This window comes from Lissotriton vulgaris, chromosome 10 (genome assembly GCF_964263255.1).
Source record: "Lissotriton vulgaris chromosome 10, aLisVul1.2, whole genome shotgun sequence".
In the NCBI taxonomy this organism is placed as follows: domain Eukaryota; kingdom Metazoa; phylum Chordata; class Amphibia; order Caudata; family Salamandridae; genus Lissotriton; species Lissotriton vulgaris.
Genome location: NC_141698.1, coordinates 422,145,582 through 422,165,767, shown reverse-complemented (window position 1 = coordinate 422,165,767; position 20,186 = coordinate 422,145,582). Strand labels below are relative to the sequence as shown.

The window sequence follows — 20,186 nt, the reverse complement described above, 5'->3', positions numbered from 1 at the left end:
CTAACCCTGTTTTTAGACAGATGATCGGGAAGGCAACTCGTAAGTTTTTTTTAGGGAAAACAAAGGTTTGGTTGGAAGTGCTGTGGGAAGCATTTAAAGTAACTATTAAGGGAACTTGCATAGGTGCACAGGCGGGAGTATTGCGGGACCTTAGACGCAGAATACATAAGCCTCCCTACAGCAACGTTAGCTGCAATACAGGACCTTGTTACTTATACAGTTGACCAGGAGCTGTTCCATAGATCGAGGAGCAATACAGCTCGCTACTATGGAGAGGGGGGTCATCCAGGCTGATCTCTGGCACAGAAGTTAGCGGCACCACGCAGTCAGGAATGTAACAGAGTTACTGGATGATGATGGGGTCGCTCACTATACAACTCCCAAAATCAGTGAAATTATACTTATCTATTACACCAAACTCTATGTGAATGCGGCTACATTGCCGACAGTGGAAATACACTCCTATCTGGATGAAGTCGCGCTCGGATTGTTATCCTGGGAGCCCAGGGAATACATTATACAGCCTTTTGATATTGACATTGTTAAATTAGCCATAATGTCACTTCCCACATGTAAGGCTGCCGGGCTAGACGGACTCCCCAGTGAGTTCTACAAGACTTATGTGGATGATTTGGCCCCTGGGCTGCTGGAGGTGTATGCGGAGGCGTATGCAGAGTAGGCGTGGGCGGAAAATCCGTTCCGCTCGCGGATTTTGCGGATTTTCGGGAAATCCGCAATCCGCGAGATTTGCGAATTTCCCGCAAAATCCGCAAATCCGCGAGCAGCGGATTTTGCTCGCACTGCTCGCACTGTTCGCGTGAGTTCGCGCCCCGCGAATAAGTGCCAAATTGCAGAAATACGATCTTAGCAAAACTGAAAGTAACTACTTACCAGGTTCAAAAGTTCAGGCTCATCATTAGTAGCCATTTCCTGGAGTGCTTCCTGAGGGGCCCCTCCAGAGTTCAGTTGCCAGTTGAAACTATTATGTGACCCTGCTCTGAACCTCAGAATAGTTACACATATGCCACAAAGGTCCTGAATTACAGCTAAGGGAGACAAGCAGGAGCCAGGCTGGAAGTTAAAATCCATTAATCAGCCCCTAATTCATTATTGTCAGTTGGGGCAGGGCAGGTGTTGTAACTAATTTTGCAACAATGAAAGCACTTAGCAAGTGCAAAAGATCACTAATCAGGGCGCACTAAGGAAGCAGGTGCCAGCTAAAAAAATATTCTGTGACACATGAATCAGCCCCAAATTAATTCAGGTCACTTGAGGCAGGGAAGGTGTGCTTTGCTTTGCCGAAAATAATGTACACTGGACAACCAGAGGGTGTGGTGATGAAACAGAGGGTGGCATGGGTGGGCCAGAGGGTGGCATGAGTAGTCAGAGAGTGGCAGTGGTGACAGAGAGTGGCAGTGATGAAGAAGAGTGTCCCAAACAGGCTGGACACGTAGAAACAACAAGTTCGCGAAACTTGCGACCCGACAGGTAAGTTCGCAATTTGCGAAAGTGTACAAAACCCTCGCGAACTGGCAGAAACACGGGCGAACACAAAAAAAAAAAAATCCGCAAATTCGCGGGAATTCGCGGATTTTGCGGATTGCGAATCCGCAAATCCGCGAACGCGAGATCCGCAAAATTCGCTCATGTTTAATGCAGAGGGGAGACTCCCACTCACCCTTAAAGAAGCCCTATTGGTGACACTCTTGAAGCCTGACAGGCTGCCAATCGGTGCAACTCCTATAGGCATCTTTCAATTATTATTATAGATGCAAAGATATTGGCAAAAATAGCCAACAGGCTTCAGCCGCTTGTTCCCGTCCTGGTCCTCCCAGACCAGTTGGGTTTCGTGACAGCCAGATCCACTATGCACAATTTGCGCACAGTGTTTTCCACACTACATTACTTTGACCTTGATTTCCAGGCAGACGCTGTGCTCTTGGACACAGCGAAGGCATTTGATTGCCTTCAGTGAGACTATATGTTCACTGCCTTGGCTAGAGTAGGCCTGCCTCATTTCTTTCCTTAGTGGATTAAGGTGCTGTACATGGAACCTCTGGCTTGAGTACGCGTCAATGGGTGGGTGTCATTGGCTTTTGCCATAGAAAGAGGCACACGCCAGGGATGCCCCTTGTCGCCAATGCTTTTTGTTCTCACGTTGGAGCTGTTGGCCTGTATACTTCGTCAGCGGCATGCTGCAGCCGCATTGCACTTTTGGCAACGACCACTTGTGGTCTCACTCTTCACTGACAACATGCTATTGTATGTAAGGGAGCCTGCCACCTTTCTACCGGAACTTCTCACAGAGTAGGTTAAGTTTGAGAGGTATTCTGGCCTGGGGATTAATTGGGTAAAGTCAACTGTGCTTCCATTCACGGCTGGGATGCTGGAGGTAGAGATGGACTTGCCGCTGAAGTGGACTCAGGATCTGGTGAAGTACTTGGAGATGTGGCTGCACAGGGATCCAGAGATCTCTGAGAACTATGGCCGAGCTATCACGCGGATCACTGAGCAGACTGAGCGGTGGGCCTGCTTGCCTCTTTCGCTTGCAGATCGAATCGCTGTTGTCAAAATGGCCATCTTGCCCAAACTACTCTATCTTTTTGTAAATATCCCGATTAGACTGAATATTGTGTTGTTCAAGACACTTCAGTCTTTGTTGCTCACATTCGTATGGGGTGATAAGAAACCCAGAGGTAGTTGGGATGTCCTGGTGCAGCCATTTGCCTGTGGTGGTTTTGAGGCTCCTGACTTGCGGTTGTGTTACCTCTGTGTACAAGCGCAGTTTGCGCACTATTGGCATTTCCCGCAGCGGTTTCAGCCTCATACTGCGATAGAGTTGGATGCTGTTCTCCCATTACCGCTGCCGGCAGCAACCCTTTCCGGGGGGGGGGGGATGGGCGGTCCCAAGACTGAAATTAATCTGGTCCAGTGCACTGCATGGGCCTGGATGGCTTTAGCCAAACGGTCTCAGCTTACCTATCTGTATGCCCAGACTCTGCCACTGGATGCATACCCTGATATCTCGGCAGCTCGGGAGAAACCTGCACTACGGGAACTGCCGGCTGTTGGAATCGCTAAAATGGGGTACCTATATAAACCGGGCCAGTTTCAATCGCTGCAGGATGCACACGAGGATCAGAGTCAGCTCCGGCTTGTAGAGGAGCCCTGTGCTTGGGTTGCTACCCGTTATTTTTCTTCTGGGTGTTGCTGGAGTCGGTTTGGCCCTGCAGTAGATGATAATGATAATGGAATTGGTTCCACTGGAGCCATATAGACTTGTTGGCTTGCTGCTGCAGCTTGACTTGGGTGAGTCGAGGGTGACATGATGGTTAGTCTTAACAAGACTGGCTGATTTGATAGTGCTGGGAGAATTTGGCCATATGTCTGTGACCTGGACAGATACAGTTGTTTGGGCTCGTTGGAGGCTGGTTGATGTTCTTCATTTAAAAAATGCAATTGCATAGTAGATGTAGTAGCCAATGTGTTTCGTCCTACATGGACTTCTTCAGGGCTTCAATATGTTTACAAGTGCCTTTCGGTATAATTTGGAAATGTGTTCTGAGATTTTGCAGTATTCAATCCTTCTGTGTGGTATATTAATTTGAGAATGTGTGCTCAAATTGCAACAAATGTCTCTGGTGTGACCTGTTGTACTCCAACCATAGTTACAGAATGGGCATCCTGGAAATGTTGTGGCTCCAAGAGTTTGGGTGTGGGAGGCTGCTTGGCTGGCAATCTCATGGAGGAGGATGTAGGCTCATCTTGGCCATGGGCTACATGTCACCTTCTTTCTAATTTGGAGCGGTTGAACTCTTTCGACTTAGGGTCTTTAAGAAACCCTTTATTTTTGGGGAATAAGGGATAAAGGACTATTCCCTGCTGGGTTAACTTTCCTTTGGGGTCTAATGTACAAAATAATGTTTTACACTTTTTGTTATTCCTAGTGGGTCGCAAATGGATCTAACTCATGAATATTAATGAGGTAGGTTTCAGTTTGCGACCCATTGGGATTTGCATTATACACAGGGATGGTGACCTCCTGGGGTCAGCAGACCATTATGGTTGTGATTGCTTTTAAATAAAGATTTTTTTTTAAACATAGCCTGTTTTTGTTAAAAGGAAAATGGGATGCGTTTAAAAAGTAAGAAAAAGAAACTTTGAAGTTTCATTTTTTAAGACGCACGCCCCTTCCAAATACTGAATTGCAAAACCCAAATTGCGATTCGGTATCAATTTGGGCTTTGTACATCTCAAAATGCATTTTCAGGTTACAGACGGGCCGCTTCTGAGAATATGTGGCCTTATGTCCAGTTGCAAAAATAGCAAGTTGGTAAGATTAGGTTTGCATCGCTATTTTTGCAAATGGAATTAAAAAAACACTATGGTACATTTGATCCCTCCCTCTTCGCAGTCGCAAACCAATTTATTAGTCCCAAAACCTTCGTAATTCTGGAATAAGATAGGACTTAAAAAATTGTTTACAATTTGCGCGCTGACTTTTTGCGAAGCCTATGGTATTTTGCAAACTGACGTATGTACAAAATACTAAAGCACAGTGGGTCGCAATTCAGCCTACCTCATTAATATAAATGAGGTAGGTTGCTAATTGTGACCCACTATGATTCACAGCCATTGCAGGAATGCTGGCCTGCTGGGGTCTGCAGACTGCCAGGTCTATGATTTCTATTCAAATAAACAACTCTTCTGTTTTTTTATGCAACCCATTTTCTTTCAACAAAAACATGATGTGTAGAAAGAGAAATAGATTTAAAACTTTTTTTTAAGATCAGGCAGTGGTTCCTTTGACCAATGACTACCCCAGAAACATGTGTTTTTGATTTCCAGTGAATGGGAAGGGATCCTTTGGGTACCCCTTTCCGTTTGCGAAAGGGTTGGTAAGATTCCATTTGCGTCGCTATTTTTGTAAATGGAATCAAAAAACACTACAATACATTTCATCCGTCCCTCTTCGCGGTTGCAAACAAATTTACTAGTCCCAAAACGTTCATAATTCTGCCCCTTGGGGCCAGATAGAATAAGAGAGAATTTGAAAAATTGTTTACAATTTGCGTTCTGACTTTTTGCAAATCCTATGGTATTTTGCAAAACTGACCTATGTACAAAACACTTAAGCACAGTGGTTTGCAATTCAGCCTACCTGGTATACAGTCAAAATATCGAGTTAAAAATATAGAATTGCATTAATATCGAATTAAAAATATAGAATGGACACAATATTGAATGGACAGAATATAGACAACAAAAATATCGAATAGAATAGCAGTAATATCGAATTCAAAATATAGAATGGACAAAATATCGAACGGACAGAATATAGACAACAAAAATATCGAATTTGAGGTAAGTAAGTTAATATCGATTTTTTTTATAATATCAAATTTTTTAAAGTGTTTTTATGTTAGTATATGTGTGAAAAGTGCGTGTTTATTTTATAATTTATTTTAAGTAATTAATGTTATGGTATTTAATTTTTGCGTAATATAATTCTGTAGCGGGTTGTGGGTTTATAGGGGAACAGGTTGGGAAGTAATTTAATTATAATTAGGTAAATGTTTTAATTTATGTATTGGTATTTATCTTGAATTAATTGTTAATTAATTTTTAATTGGTAATTAATTAAAATATAATTGGTAATTAATTTTTATTAATTGATTAATTCATAATTATGTTAATTTTATTAATTTATTTTCTGTTGCGGGTTGTGGGTTTATAGGGGAATAGGGAGGGAAGTAATTTATTTGTAATTAATTAAAAAAAATATTTATTTATTGGTATTTATTTTGAATTATTTTTTATTATTTTTTATTTGTAAATTAATTATTTGTTAAATAATTTGTATGAATAGGTAATTATTTTTAATAATTAATTTTTATTTCTATTTTTAATTGAATAATTATTATATTATAATAAATTGTTAATTACTTTTATTAATTTGTAATTGGTATTAATATTTAATGTATTTTTATTCATATATGAAGTATTTACTTTCCCTACTGTTGCACTCACTGGAGTGGGAATAGTAATTTTTACTCCTACGCTATCCAACGCTTTCCCTACTGTTGCCCTCTCTGGAGTGGGAATAGTAATTTTTACCCCTACGCTATTCAACTCTTTCCCTACTGTTGCACTCACTGGAGTGGGAATAGTAATTTTTACCCCTATGATATCCAAACTTTCCCTACTGTTGCACTCACTGGAGTGGGAATAGTAATTTTTACCCCTACGCTATCCAATGCTTTCCCTACTGTTGCACTGTCTGGAGTGGGAATAGTCATTTTTACCCTCCCGCTATCCAACGCTTTCCCTATTGTTGCACTCACTGGAGTGGGAATAGTAATTTTTACTCCTACGCTATCCAACACTTTCCCTACTGTTGCACTCTCTGGAGTGGGAATAGTAATTTTTACCCTCCCGCTATCCAACGTTTTCCCTACTGTTGCACTCACTGGAGTGGGAATAGTAATTTTTACTCCTACACTATCCAACGCTATCCCTACTGTTGCACTCTCTGTAGTGGGAATAGTAATTTTTACTTCTACGCTATCCAACGCTTTCCCTACTGTTGCACTCTCTGGAGTGGGAATAGTAATTTTCCCTCCCGCTATCCATCACTTTCCCTACTGCTGCACTCACTGTGGTGGGAATAGTAATTTTTACAGCTACGCTATCCAACGCTTTCCCTACTGTTGCACTCACTGGAGTGGGAATAGTAATTTTTACCCCTACGCTATCTAAAGCTTTCTCTACTGTTGCACTCACTGGAGTGGGAATAGTAATTTTTACCCCTACGCTATCCAATGCTTTCCCTACTGTTGTACTCCCAGGAGTGGGAATAGTAATTTTTACCCTTACCCTATCCAACACTTTCCCTACTGTTGCACTCACTGGAGTGGGAATAGTAATTTTTATGCCTACGCTATCCAATGCTTTCCCTACTGTTGCACTCACTGGAGTGGGAATAGTAATTTTTACCCCTACGCTATCCAACGCTTTCCCTACTGTTGCACTCTCTGGAGTTGGAAAGGTCATTTTACCCTTCTGCTATCCAACGCTTTCCCTACTGTTGCACTCACTGGAGTGGGAATAGTAATTTTGACCCCTACGCTATCCAACGCTTTCTCTACTGTTGCACTCACTGAAGAGGTAATAGTAAATGTTACCCTCCCGCTATCCTACGGTAAAAATATTGTATATTTTTTATTAATATTATGTTCATATATATGTATGTATTAAAAAATTAAATTGTATTTTTTTTTACTTTTTTTTGTTTTTTTTTTAGAGCGCACTGTCACCAAGCGGTTTCCTGGCGCTATTACTCATACCGCTGTGGAACCCCTCCTGGCTTTCCCTGTGAAGTGTCCACTCCTGGGCACCCCCAGGCATCCACAGCGCTGTTGGGGCCGGTGTGGAGGTTAAGCAAGCTATTGCCCAGAGTTGCAGCGTGGGGCCCATGATTAGAATAGGCACGAGGCGAGAAATCAGGTCCGAGGAATTATGAGCCCAAGACCCGCCGAGGCGGGAATTGAACCCTGGTCCCGGACCAGAACTCTGCATCAGGGTCTGCCGCTCTAACCATTGAGCCACACTCCTCCATTAATTATTTATTAATTTTAAGGTTATTTAAGTATTTTAAGTATGTTTAAGTTAATTATATTTATTATTTAATTAATTTTCAATTACTTTTAAGACATTATAAAATTTCAATATTTTGACTAACTATTTTTTTCACAACTATATTTTTGATTCGATAATTTTGTACTTAACTGTTTGGAGATAGGGATTCGATATTTTTGCATTCTATATTTTTTCCTCGATATTTTGGTAAGTCTATATTTGTGTCATCGCTATTATGTCAGTGATCCTCTTAATATATATGAGGTAGGCTGCAAATTTTGAACCACTATGATTTACTGCCATCTCAGGGATGGTGGCCTGCTGGGGTCTGCAGACTGCCAGGTCTATGATTGCTTTTAAATAAATAACTCTTCCTTTTTTTATGCAACCCATTTTTTTTTCAACAAAAACACATGATAATGATTTAAAACTTTTTTATAAGATTAGCAGTGGTTCCTTTGACCAATGACTACTTCAGAAATGTATTTTTGATTTTCAGCGAATGGGAAGGGTTTGCGAAAGTGTTACCACTCCCTTATAGTAGTCTGTAAAATATTGTTTTGCCACCAGATTTTGATTACAGGAGATTAATAAATACCATATGTGTTAGACTTGTCAGCCTTGGGGTGATCTTTTCCCAAATGTTTTGCCTTAACTCCTCCTGGTTTGCAGAATTTATTTTATTGGCATTGGAACTCTGCACACTTTACTACTGCTAGCTAGTGGTAAAGTGCTTGTGCTCTCCCATTTTAACATGTTGAAATTGCCTTACGCCCAATTGGCACATTTAGTTTAGTAGTAAGTTCCTACTAAAGTGGTACTAAAGGTACCAAGGGCCTGCAAATCAAATGCTACCAGTGGGCCTGCAGCACTGAATGTGTCACCCATTTAAGTACAAGTGCTTTAAACATGTCTCAGGCCTGCCATTGCAGCTTATGTGTGCAGTTTTAAACTGCCATTTGACAAGACAAAATAAACCTTTTGCCAGGCCTACATCTTCCTTTTTAATTCATATAAGTCACCCCTAGTGTATGCCCTAAACAGTCCATTGGGCAGGTTGCATTGTATTTAAAAAGTTGGACATGTATTTTTAAGTATTACATGTCCTGTAGTGAAAAAATCCTAAATTAATTTTTCACTACTGTGAGGCCTAGCTCTCAGGGACTTCTTACCTCATTACATTTAACAAGTGATACCTTTTTTGGGAGCTGTCAGTTAGCTCATGTGTAGTGTCTGAGGAATTGTAATTTAAAACCCTCTTTAATGGTAAAGTCGGATGTTTAAGTCAGAATTCGGAAAATTCCACTTTTAGAAAGTTGGCATTTATTTTTTACATTTAGTTCCTGCTGCCTGTTCCTGGGTCACATGCCTAGGTGTAACTTTTCAACTGGGCTATTCTGGTCCCTGTATCTGGTCCATTCTCCTTCACTGTCAACCTGAACTTGTGACTTTCACCTGGTCTTGCGCGACCATATATCCGTGCGTGGCGCTTTGTGCTTTTTGGCACTATACTTACCGTAAATCTTTAAAATTGCATACCTATGGTTCTACTGATTGGATTGTAGTCATTTCTGTGACAACTAATTTATTACATTTTACTCTATTTTTTAATTGGGGTTTGATTTTCTTTTTTTTTTTTAACACATTTTATTATTGAAGTTTTATATCAAGTTCAAATAATAAAGAAAAATGCATATATTACATCGAAACAATTCAAAATCAGATTACATAATACAGCTTCCAACATTACTCAAAAAAAGATTTCCAAATTTTATCAAATTTCCTTACCCCCCCAATTCGCTTAGCATAACAAAATTCGCTTGTTCTGACATTTCTCATTTTCTGAAACCAAATATTAAACAGAGGAGCTTGAATTGATTTCCAATTCTGCAGAACCAACGACCTTGCAACTGCCATCACAATAAATAATAATTTAACCGACTGTCCACACAATTCAAGTTCACTGTCATATCCATAAAGTATCAACTTAACATTATAATCAATTTGAATTCCACAAAACTTTTGTAAGTATTCGAATATCTCAGTCCAAAAAGGAACGATTTTAGTACAGTGAGCTGCAATGTGGGACCAATTAGCAGGGCTATGTTGCTTACATCTAAAACAGACAGCACTAACGTTCGTATACATTTTTGAGATGACAGCGAGAGTTCGATAAAGAAGCCATTTAGTAAAAAAAATCATTCTCCAATTAGATCCGCGGAGAACACTGAAATTCAATTTATTTATACAGTTCCAAGTATTCATAGTAAGAACATGATTTTCTTGTTCTTGCCATTTTTTAATGCATCTTACGCTAAGGTCCAAATCAGTATATTGAACTAAATATCGTTTCCAAGCTCCTGGTTTCTTATTCTGGGAAATGAGAAATAAATCATCCCACAACTGACAAGGAGAATCAATCATTCTTACTTCCACTTGCCCTAGAACTTTAAAAATCGAAGCATATGAGTTGAGTAACATAAACTTCCCTGGGATTAATTGTTGCATTTCCCCTAATGACAACCAAGCCCCTTGTCTTATAAAGTCCAATAAAGTGGTGAACCCAACTTGCTCCCATTGATAAACAATATCTGATCCGATATTAATTCTCATAAAAATTAGAGCGTTCCTTAAAGGAGTTCTAGAATTAAACTGCGGAAGGGAATATTTTTTTAGAAGAGCATCTCGACGTTTAAAAAACCAATACATTATCTTATATCGAGTCAGTTTGGGTGATTTAGGAATGTGCAAAGGAACAGGGGTTTGAGCCTCTTGGCTAATTTTATCCCAAAAAAAATTAATAAATAAACTTGGATTCTGCTTTTCTGATTTAAATCGTTCTAAATACTGAGCAAAATATGCACTGTAATAATCTCTAAGATTAGGAAGAGATAGACCTTCTAGCTCAGTATCTACATAAAGTATCTTAATTGCTATCCTAGGGCGTTTTTTAGCCCATATGAAATTCGAAAATAGGGATTCTACTTTGGAGAAAAGACTACCGGGTAGAAAACATGGGACTGCTGAAAATAAAAAGTTAAATAGTGGTAAAACAGACATCTTTATCAGTGCCACCCGTCCCATAATAGAGAGTGGCAGTGAGCCCCATCTAGTAAATAAAGATTGGACTTTTCGTACAAGTGGGTCAAAATTCAACGTATATAACTCAGAAACCAAGGTAGAAAACATAACCCCTAAGTATCGTTTTGGTCTTGGATTGATACAGCCAGCTAAATCCGCGTGTAAAACTACCTCTCCTCCACATACTAAAATTTCAGTTTTTTTTTTATTAATTCGGTATCCTCCTAGAGCCTCAAATTCTTCGAAGAGCTGCAAAACAGCAGTTTGAGAATGGATATCCGTCTTAATTATCAACATAATGTCGTCAGCATAGAGTTTAATTTTTGCCATCGATGTAATAGGTGGAGGGATATTTACAGATTCGCGGATAGCAATGGCTAGTGGTTCAATAAAAAAAGCAAAAAGGATAGGGGATAAAGGGCAACCCTGTCTGGTGCCCCTTTCAACCGACACTGCGCCCACCATAACAGAATTTATAATTATATTTGCTCTGGCACCCGTGTACAAATTTTTAATTAAACTAATAATTTGTGCAGGAATACCAAAGTATTTTAAAATAACAAATAAAGTTGACCAAACTACTAAGTCAAAAGCTTTCTCCGCATCTAATAATAAAATTAAAGCCGGGACTTTTTTAACTTGAAAATAATCTAACGCTTCTGTAAGAAAATGAGTATTAGTTGCTAATTGCCGGCCTGCAACAAAACCATTCTGATCTGGATGGATAAGATCTGTTGCCATTGAATTAAAACGTATTGCTAATAATTTCGTTAGGATCTTATAGTCGGTATTGAGTAGTGTAATAGGTCGGTATGAGTTAGGGTCTTTTGGATCTTTACCTTTTTTAGGAAAACTAACAACGGTCCCCTCCCCAAAAGAATCTGGAACTTGACCACCCATTAACATATAGTTGAGTAATTGCAATAATAAATCAGAGAGCGGAGAAAATAAACTCTTAAAAAATTCGGCCGGGAAACCATCCGGGCCACAAGCTTTACCAATTGGTAGGTTTTTAACCACTAGTTCTTTTTTTTTTTTTTTTTTTTTTTTTTGAAACAGAACAATTTATTTGTGCTAAATTAATCAAAATAATGTATTTCGAAATGTTCTTTTCTTACATTGTACCGGCATTTGCAGCTCAAAGCATTAATTAGTGCTAGGCTATCTTAATTTCTTAGGACCTTTGTTCTGTTTCTAACAAGCATCACAATATTTTAGCTACTCGTCCAGATTTCTAAAAACGTTATCTCAAATATGAATTTTGTCTGTTTTTATAAACTTTTAAAATATTTGTTCACAATTCCGTTCCTAAAAGAGGATAAATGTGACTGCAAATGCAATACATCAACAATAGTACTACCCAGGGTAGCAGAATTTCAAAAGCACCATTTCCATTCAATTCTGGAGAAGCGGGGAAAGGAACACTTTCCAGTCAGCTTTGTCAAAAAATAGCAGTATAGACAGGGCAACATTACTTACTACTAAAACAAATATTAAGATCAGTATAGTGTGCATTACATTCCACATATTTCGACTATTTGAAAGGTTATTGGACAAGTCAGACAGAACTGATGCTTTATGTGAGATCCGTCCTAAGAAAATCCCTGGATAGGTCACGTGTACTTAATACTGAACCTGCAATAAAATATTTGCATGGAGATACAGTAAAGTTGCATGCATCTCAGGCACTGATTAATGTGTCTGTGTAAAAACATTTTTGCACTGAAGCTTACATCTCCATTTTATTAATAACTGTTGCATTGAATCACTATCTATCTGAGCTAGAGAGGGCATATTATGCTTGGTTAAAAAAATGTTAAGCCTAGAGTGATCTATAATTTGCTGCTGACTATATATCTGTTTATAGTGAGACAGCATAATGGTTCCAATAGCGTCCGTCTGTGAAACTTCAGTTTGAGTAACAGGACATTTTAAAGAATGAATTAATTTTGCGGCGGCTTGCTCTTTTGCTTGCCAGGCAAGGAGCTTCCCGGAAAAATTACTCTCCTCATAAACCCTCTGAGAATTAATTAAGAATTGCTGTTCACTCTGAGAAAAAAGGAGCGTATTTAGTTCCCGTTTAACCTCGTTTAGTTCTTTTTGCACATCGCTCGAAGGGTTCACTTGACGCCGAAGAGTGAGTGAGTGGATTTTTTGATAAAGTAAGGTTTTAGTTTGTTTAAGAATACGCCATTCTTCTGCATCCTTACCAATTATGATCCCACGAATAAATGCTTTTAGTGAATCCCAAACAATATGGAGTGGAGCTGTCTGTAGATTGCGAGCTATAAACTCAGAGATTTCTAATTCTAAAAAAGAAACCCAATTACTATCCTGTAAATGCGTTTTATTAAATATCCATCTTTTTAATGATTTCATCTCTTCACCTACTTCAAATTCAATTAGCAGCATTGCGTGATCTGAAAAACCATTATGAAGACATTTTTGATAGGAAAATGTTAATAACCTTGAAGCTAGAAAAAAATCTAATCGCGATGATGATTTATGTCTCCCAGACCAACACGTAAATTCTCTTTTAAGTGGAAATTTAAGACGCCACGGGTCACAGAGATCCAATAAAGCTATATTTTGCATAATGGATCTTCTTGATTTTGGTTTCGATTGTTTTCTTGGCCTACTGGTGGAATCTAATTTTAAATCTATAAGGATATTAAAATCCCCACCTATCACTATGTCCCCCCTAACTAATAATAAGGATTGAAATAACTCATCATAAATTGGGGCGCGATCTTCCACTGGTGCGTAAAAACTAACAAATGTAAATGGTCTTTTCCTGCCTTTTATTAGGCATGTAACCCAGCACCACCGTCCGGTCCCCCCATCTTCATACTGTACAATTTCTGCGTCTAAATTCTGATTAAGAAAGATAGCAACCCCGCTTTTAGACTCTTGGGAACATGAAAAACCTCTATAACCCGACCATGTTTTAAACATAGAAAAAGAGTTAATTTTAGCCGCAGCTATATGAGTCTCTTGGAGCAAAACGACAGCTGGTCGTTCTAACTTGACCCAGTGCTCAATTGCTCGCATTTTTTTTTTATTGTTCAGCCCATTGACATTAAAAGAGATCACTCTAAGCCCCCCAATAGACATATATATAATTCAATGATAACTCAAAAAAACATGCATTTTTCCAACTTATTTTTCCATCAAAATCCAACAAAAACTTCATTTTTTTTTCTTTTTTTCCCCACCCCCCACCCCACAACCCTTCTCAGGTGCTCCCCTCCAGCACCATGTCCTGTGGCCTTGCCCATCACCTTCACCCCACGCTGGCCACCTGACACTCACCCCTTCCATGGAGGCGCCTTGTTGTTGCGCCTCTAACTCTGTGACCTCCCTGTTCCTCCCCTTCCCTCCCCCTCGCCTTTACATTAACTCTGCAGTTGATTAAGCATCTCGCGTGCCTCATCAACGTCCGTAAACAAATAGAATTTGCCTTTTATCAGGACTTTTAGCTTTGCCTGTTGTGCCATTGAAGCTTGGACACCTTTTTCTTTAAATAATTGTAAAATTTTTACAAAGTCTTTTCTCCGTCTTGCTGCGGCCGCGGGTTTGATTTTCTTGTGTTATTTTGTCACTTTATTACTGTTTAAGTGCTGCATAAATACTTTACACATTGCCTCTTAGTTAAGACTGACTGCTTTTGTGCAAATCTATAGAGAGTTAAGAACAGGTTAATGTAGTCACTTCTGTGGTTCACCCTGACAAGGATTGTGGCTGTTGCTTGAAAAGGGCTCACAGCCCCACCACCCCCAGCCAACAACCCAGTACTCACAATAAGGATTTGCTATTTGGAAGAGATGCCCTAAACATGCCTCTTCCAAATATCCCTTCCTTATGGTTTCTTAAATCCATTTAGTGATTCAGTAATATGCTACTGAATTGCTAATTAGGTTTAGAACAATCCAAAACACATTTCCTTCTTACAAACCCTTCCACATACTGAATGGCAGGGTTTGCAATCAGAAAATGCGTTTGTACATCTAACCCTTAGTGCCTTGTCTCTGAAAGTTCTGCCTCTCATCCAGTGAGCCTCAGCCCAGGAGCTGAACAAAGGTGCCTAGCAGTAAAGTATAACATGTGCCTAGGTCAAAGGAATTGCATTCTAGATGCCAAAAGGGAGATTTCAAAGTGATGTATTTAAATTTCGTGATCTATGGAGATTTGAGGATGATTCTCATTCTCATAGAAGCCAGTAGATACGATACAAGGGCAAAGAGGGCTCTAAGTTTACATTTTTAATTTATTGCCGCCTGATTAGGGAATTAAACATAAGCCCAAAGTAGAATTACAATCAACACTGACAAAGGCAGTAGGTCGAACTTGAGATGTTGCCAATGGTTTTTGCCAGTGTTGTTCAACACTGACCAAAAGAGAAAAAATGGTTATTGCTATTGCTGCACAGGGTTTAGCAAGATATGATTTTAGCAGGATGCTTATTTCAGAGCCCATCTCTTTCAATACCAATCTTCTCACTCACTGTAGAATGAGACTTGGCACCAAGTTTAAAAATGTATTCATTTATTGTTTCAGAGCCCGTGTTTAACAATTAGTCATCTCACGAAATACATCAATTAATAGATTGTTGGAAGAAGAACAAATGCTGCATTGCTGCTCGATGGAGAAAACTGATCAATGTGTTTGGTGGACTAAGCATGTCAATTTTATATTATTAGTATGCTTATCAAGTATTGGAAATCTCTGAGATCAAGTTCAGAAAGCTGCTTAAAACCTATCTCTTCTCTGACAGCATATAATGTAATGGTGGGTTCTGTTTTAGGTGCACTGCTCTTCCCTCTCACTCAGCTCGGGGACACGCCGAGATGGCGTAACCATGCGCTTTACAAATGTCTTTATTATTATTATTATTATTATTATTATTATTATTATTATTATTATTATTATTTTGAAAGCTTCAATGGCAGTGGCTTGGCAATGGTGTCATGGGCGAGCAAATCTGACCATCCAATACCTGATTTAAGAAGTAAACAATAGCCACTAATTGGTGTGCAGTTGAACCACAAATAACACCGGCCCACATAGCCACTCCACCTGCCACGTTATTGATAGCTACGGCCCTTCTTGGCACTGGAGTTGATGTGTATACTAAGGCTGCATGTAAGTTTGTGCACAATAATGATTGCTATCAATGTCATAATCCCTGTTTCTGATTTCCTTTCTAGCTGCAATGGGAGGAAACTTTCCTCCACCCCCAGCCTACACAACAGGACCAGGAGGACACCAACCAGCAGGTACCTACATGTGTTAATAAGCTGTAACATTCGTCCACCCAAGGATTTATTTCTTCACTCTGTTTCTAGAACATGTTAAAAAAGCTTGTTCTCAAAGTGGCTCAAAGGCTCAAACACTAAGGATAGTGGGTGCATTGCTTGAGGGACAGGCACAGCTGGAGTTGAGCTCAGTGGCAAATCATGAGTGAGGTTTCTAAAAATCTTAGATGATGTGAATGATGACCGTGAATACAATAGAAAGGAGACCAGTCAGTGGGACTGTGCTGCCTACAGCTGCAGGCGACTGGAAATGGCAAATCCTACCCTCCTGATCTTGGACAAAACCATGCAAGGTTTTTTTTTATGATTCTTGATTGTCTTCTTGGTGTGGCCATCTGTGTGTGCATAGTGAGCACAAGAAAGAGCCTGTGACACCCAGATTATTACAAAAGTTGGCCCACAATTTAGAGACAAACTGCACTAACCTATCCAATTTTATTTGTTTGGGTAAACCGGGTAGCTATACTACAGTTTGGAGGCACACATTACTAGCTTATTGAGCAGTTGGCTGCCCCTTTTCAGAGATCATATGATCCACCTTAGAATCTGCATCCATTAGTACAAATATGGTATCATCCCATGATCGTTTGGCACACCAGTGATGAATTACATGGATTTGAACTTCTATGGCTGTAGGGGTCCAGGCAATGGAGGTAAAAAGCCCATAGGTTTGTGTTAGTCCATTTTGTTATGTGTGCATATGGCACATGTTGCAATATATGTTATAATGTAAATTATTATAGAAAGTCAATCTAAAAGGCATTGCACTGCAGTAGTGGTTCCAGTGAAGTCTAAATAACCAGCAAATGGCAAATCATGTGAATCAAACATGACCCATTGTTGAAGATTGGAATAAGGAAAGCATAAAAATCCTTCAAAGTATGGTAGACCACCATGACAGGCTCTGCCCTTGGCTTAGGTAGTCTTGTGCTGAAGCCATAAATAATTAATTAGTGCTTGAAGTCCAGCAGATATATTAAAGGCAACTGTTTTCTCTGACAAATGGGAATCAGATTTGTTACATGATTGTGGAAGGGTGTTCTGGTTCTGGATAAGGCACCCACCTTCCCATTGTGCTGTTAGGGATGGTAAGTAAGATTGAATTCATAGTTCACAGAAAAGGGAGGCACTTTAACTGAAAATGGGTAAGTAGTCAAGCTTACCATAACAAAATGATGAAGTTTTGCTGGTCTGTGAAGACTGCCACTGGTTGATGTGGAGCAAAATTGAGGGTGTGTCATGCTGATCAATGACGCCAGAAAATGCTGTGCAGCAACTGGATTTTTGGAGTCCGCGCAACAAGAATGTTTACAGACAGTCAAAGTCCTATAACGCAGCAGCACCATCCCCCCTCTCCCACCCCACTTTTGGAGCAGCTGAGGTACTTGTGCTAGGCACCCAGGATCTCTTTGGGGCCTCTTCCACCCTGCTCTTGGATACCAATCCCCTTTCTTTGTTGCTGCAGACCCACCTGACAGGTCTGCCCTCACCTGAGGCCCAAACCACAGCAGAAGTCATCTGTGAGCCATAGGCTGAGTAGCACTGGCGAATGGCAGGTAAGGGGAGCATGGGTGGGCAAAGGAAACTGAGAGGAAGGGGTTTGTGCTATCTGTAGAGCCTGGCCCACTGGCAACACCTGTGTCTTGTGGTTGGAGGCACATGTTTGGCAAGGTGAGAGGAGTGGCCAGAGGATGTGTCAGGGGGTATCTGTGTGCACACCCAAACATTGGAACAAAAAAGCACTCATGTATTTTTGTCCTGAATACGCATCAATTTTTTCTGTGCATCCAGCAGTCCCAGTGTATGTTTATTGTCGGCTGCTGGCAAGGAACCAATCTTCTTTTTAACTAACTTTTCAGCCAACCTGGACCGAGCACACTCAGCTAGACTGCTATACAGTAAAGAAGCCAAACTATCCCCCACAATCACACCTCTAAGCCCAACTACTATAATCTCACTAATAGTTGGGAAACACAATGGGGCATATTATCAAGCATGGCATTATAATTATCGCAGCTTTAACGGCAGAAAACGCTGCTAAAACGGCGATAATGGGCTTGATAATATGCCGTAGAGAATTCCCATAGAAGCCCATGTTCACACCAGAACATGGGCTTCAATGGGAATTCACAAGGGCATATTATCAAGCCAATTATCGCCGCTTTAGCGGCAGTTTTCAGCAGCTAAAGTTGCAATAATTATAACTCTGTTTCTTGATAATATGCCCCATTGTTAATATACTGAATCTGAAGGCTTGAGTTTTGAAACATAAGTACTTTTGCCAGTAGATATCTGCTTGCGAATCTCTGATTTCTGAGCCCTGATAGACCAATTGATTTCCCTCACCTTTTGTATTTTCAAGATTTGGCCCCAACAAGGGGTCCATGCCTTTGGCAAAGTCCAGAACTAGAGGTTGTTAAAATCAGGTTTCAGATGATGATCCATAAATGGAGCGTCTTGAGGGAGCAACACCAACTGCCAATTTTGCGATCTGTAATGAAGAATCCTTGTAGTGTCTTAATTAATCCTGCTGAACACATGGTCCAGAGGGACCCTAGTGAGGACCCACTCAGTATGAAGGATGATTTGCGTACCACTCTTGAAGAAAACCAGTTGCAGAATAGAGTCTTAGCAATAATATGCCTTCATATCTTGAAACACCGGATCAGCCTCATGCCCAGCCGATTTGAACAATCATGAGATCCACGTGCAAGACATTGAACGTCATAATCAGCCCTCAAACAGCAAGCATCAAAACTATTCATCTAAACAGCAGTGGTGTAGGAAATAGCATCAATAGTAGCATCATTCGGGTAAACGTTAGAGACTAATGAATTACTAGTTCCTCCTCCATCACTCATTGTACTTTCCAAGCAGACATTTACAACTGTACAGCAATTTTGGAAATACTAGGGGAGGTCTCATCCGTCATTCATTCAATACTAATTGACAGCAAAATGTCCTTGTCATCCAGAAATCCACTGGTACATACTATTGCACATAGAACAATTGGATAAAGCCGCTGACCTCCCAAATTCTGGGTGGGACTTCAGGGCAGTAAATCGCAACCAGCCTAGAGCCTAAGATCTCCTTGGCATGCCTGATTCCCAGGAATCTGATTGCCCTAATTAGGATCAAGACCCAAGGCTAATTGTCTTAAGAACTACACATAAAAAGCAAAAGGCAAAACCAACAAAGATATTTAAATTATGGAGGTCTCACATTACCCAAATAAGTTACCAATTTGAAGTCCTCTCCTAGGACATCTGCGATCCTGGTGCCACCCCCAGCCGCCTGTATCTACTAAGTTAAAATATTGCTGGGTTACAAGCAGGGTTGAGGGCAATGAATGGTTATCCTTTATCAAACGTCACCATATTATTTGTTTACAGGAGTCTTGGGTTCTGAAAATCTAAGCTCTCAAGGGTTATGTTGCTCTCAGTGTTCCTGCGTTTAAGTCACGATGAGGGAGATCAAGGGAAGGCCTAACAGTCTGGTGGTCCATGACAGTCCACATCTTAAGACACACAATTGACAACATTCAGCATTTCAAGTTAAGCAGAATACTTTATATTGGATATTTTCAACGTGTAGTTTCTACCTATTAAAGGTAGATCCCAAATTTGAATGCTAGCTCGCTTGAGGAGTATATAAGATTAGTCAGGTATGACATCACTTCTGAGTAGCATGGAGTGTCAAACAAACTCAAGATAATGTTGATTTGTGATGAGATGAATATCCCAGACACAGCAGCTTTCAGAGCAAAAAAGAAGCCTCATGGAATGTGTGGTGGAAAATTGGTATGAGTGAGTGAGGTAACATTTATAAAGCGCCTGGTCCCTAAGGGCATCCCTGCGCTGATAGTGACGCAGATACAGACGCTAAGCTAATCAAGGGAAAAGGAAAGTTTTCATTTGCTTTCGAGAATTCAGGTAGTTTCACTGTAGACGAACATAAGGGGGCGGTGGCTTCATAGCTTAGCAGCATTGTACGAGAAGAGGCGATCTCCACTTCGGGTTCGTTTTATTTTTGGGACTGCCACTAGATGCTTATTTTCGAATCTCAAAGCTCTATTGGGCCGATTGGGATGAATCATGGAACGAATCATTGGGGATCCTTCTCCAGAAAGTGCTTTATGTGCACTGCACATAG

General features: G+C 40.2%; 1 protein-coding gene across 1 annotated transcript in view; it reads left to right on the top strand.

Moving 5' to 3' along the window:
- The window catches only part of LOC147685343 (LITAF domain-containing protein-like), a 334,366-nt gene that overhangs the window by 206,458 nt on the left and 107,722 nt on the right, over positions 1-20,186 (top strand). Inside the window, exon 4 of the mRNA XM_086941274.1 lies at positions 15,927-15,995. Within this exon, the coding sequence (XP_086797400.1) occupies positions 15,927-15,995 (69 nt within the window). The remainder of the gene's footprint in view (positions 1-15,926; positions 15,996-20,186) is intronic.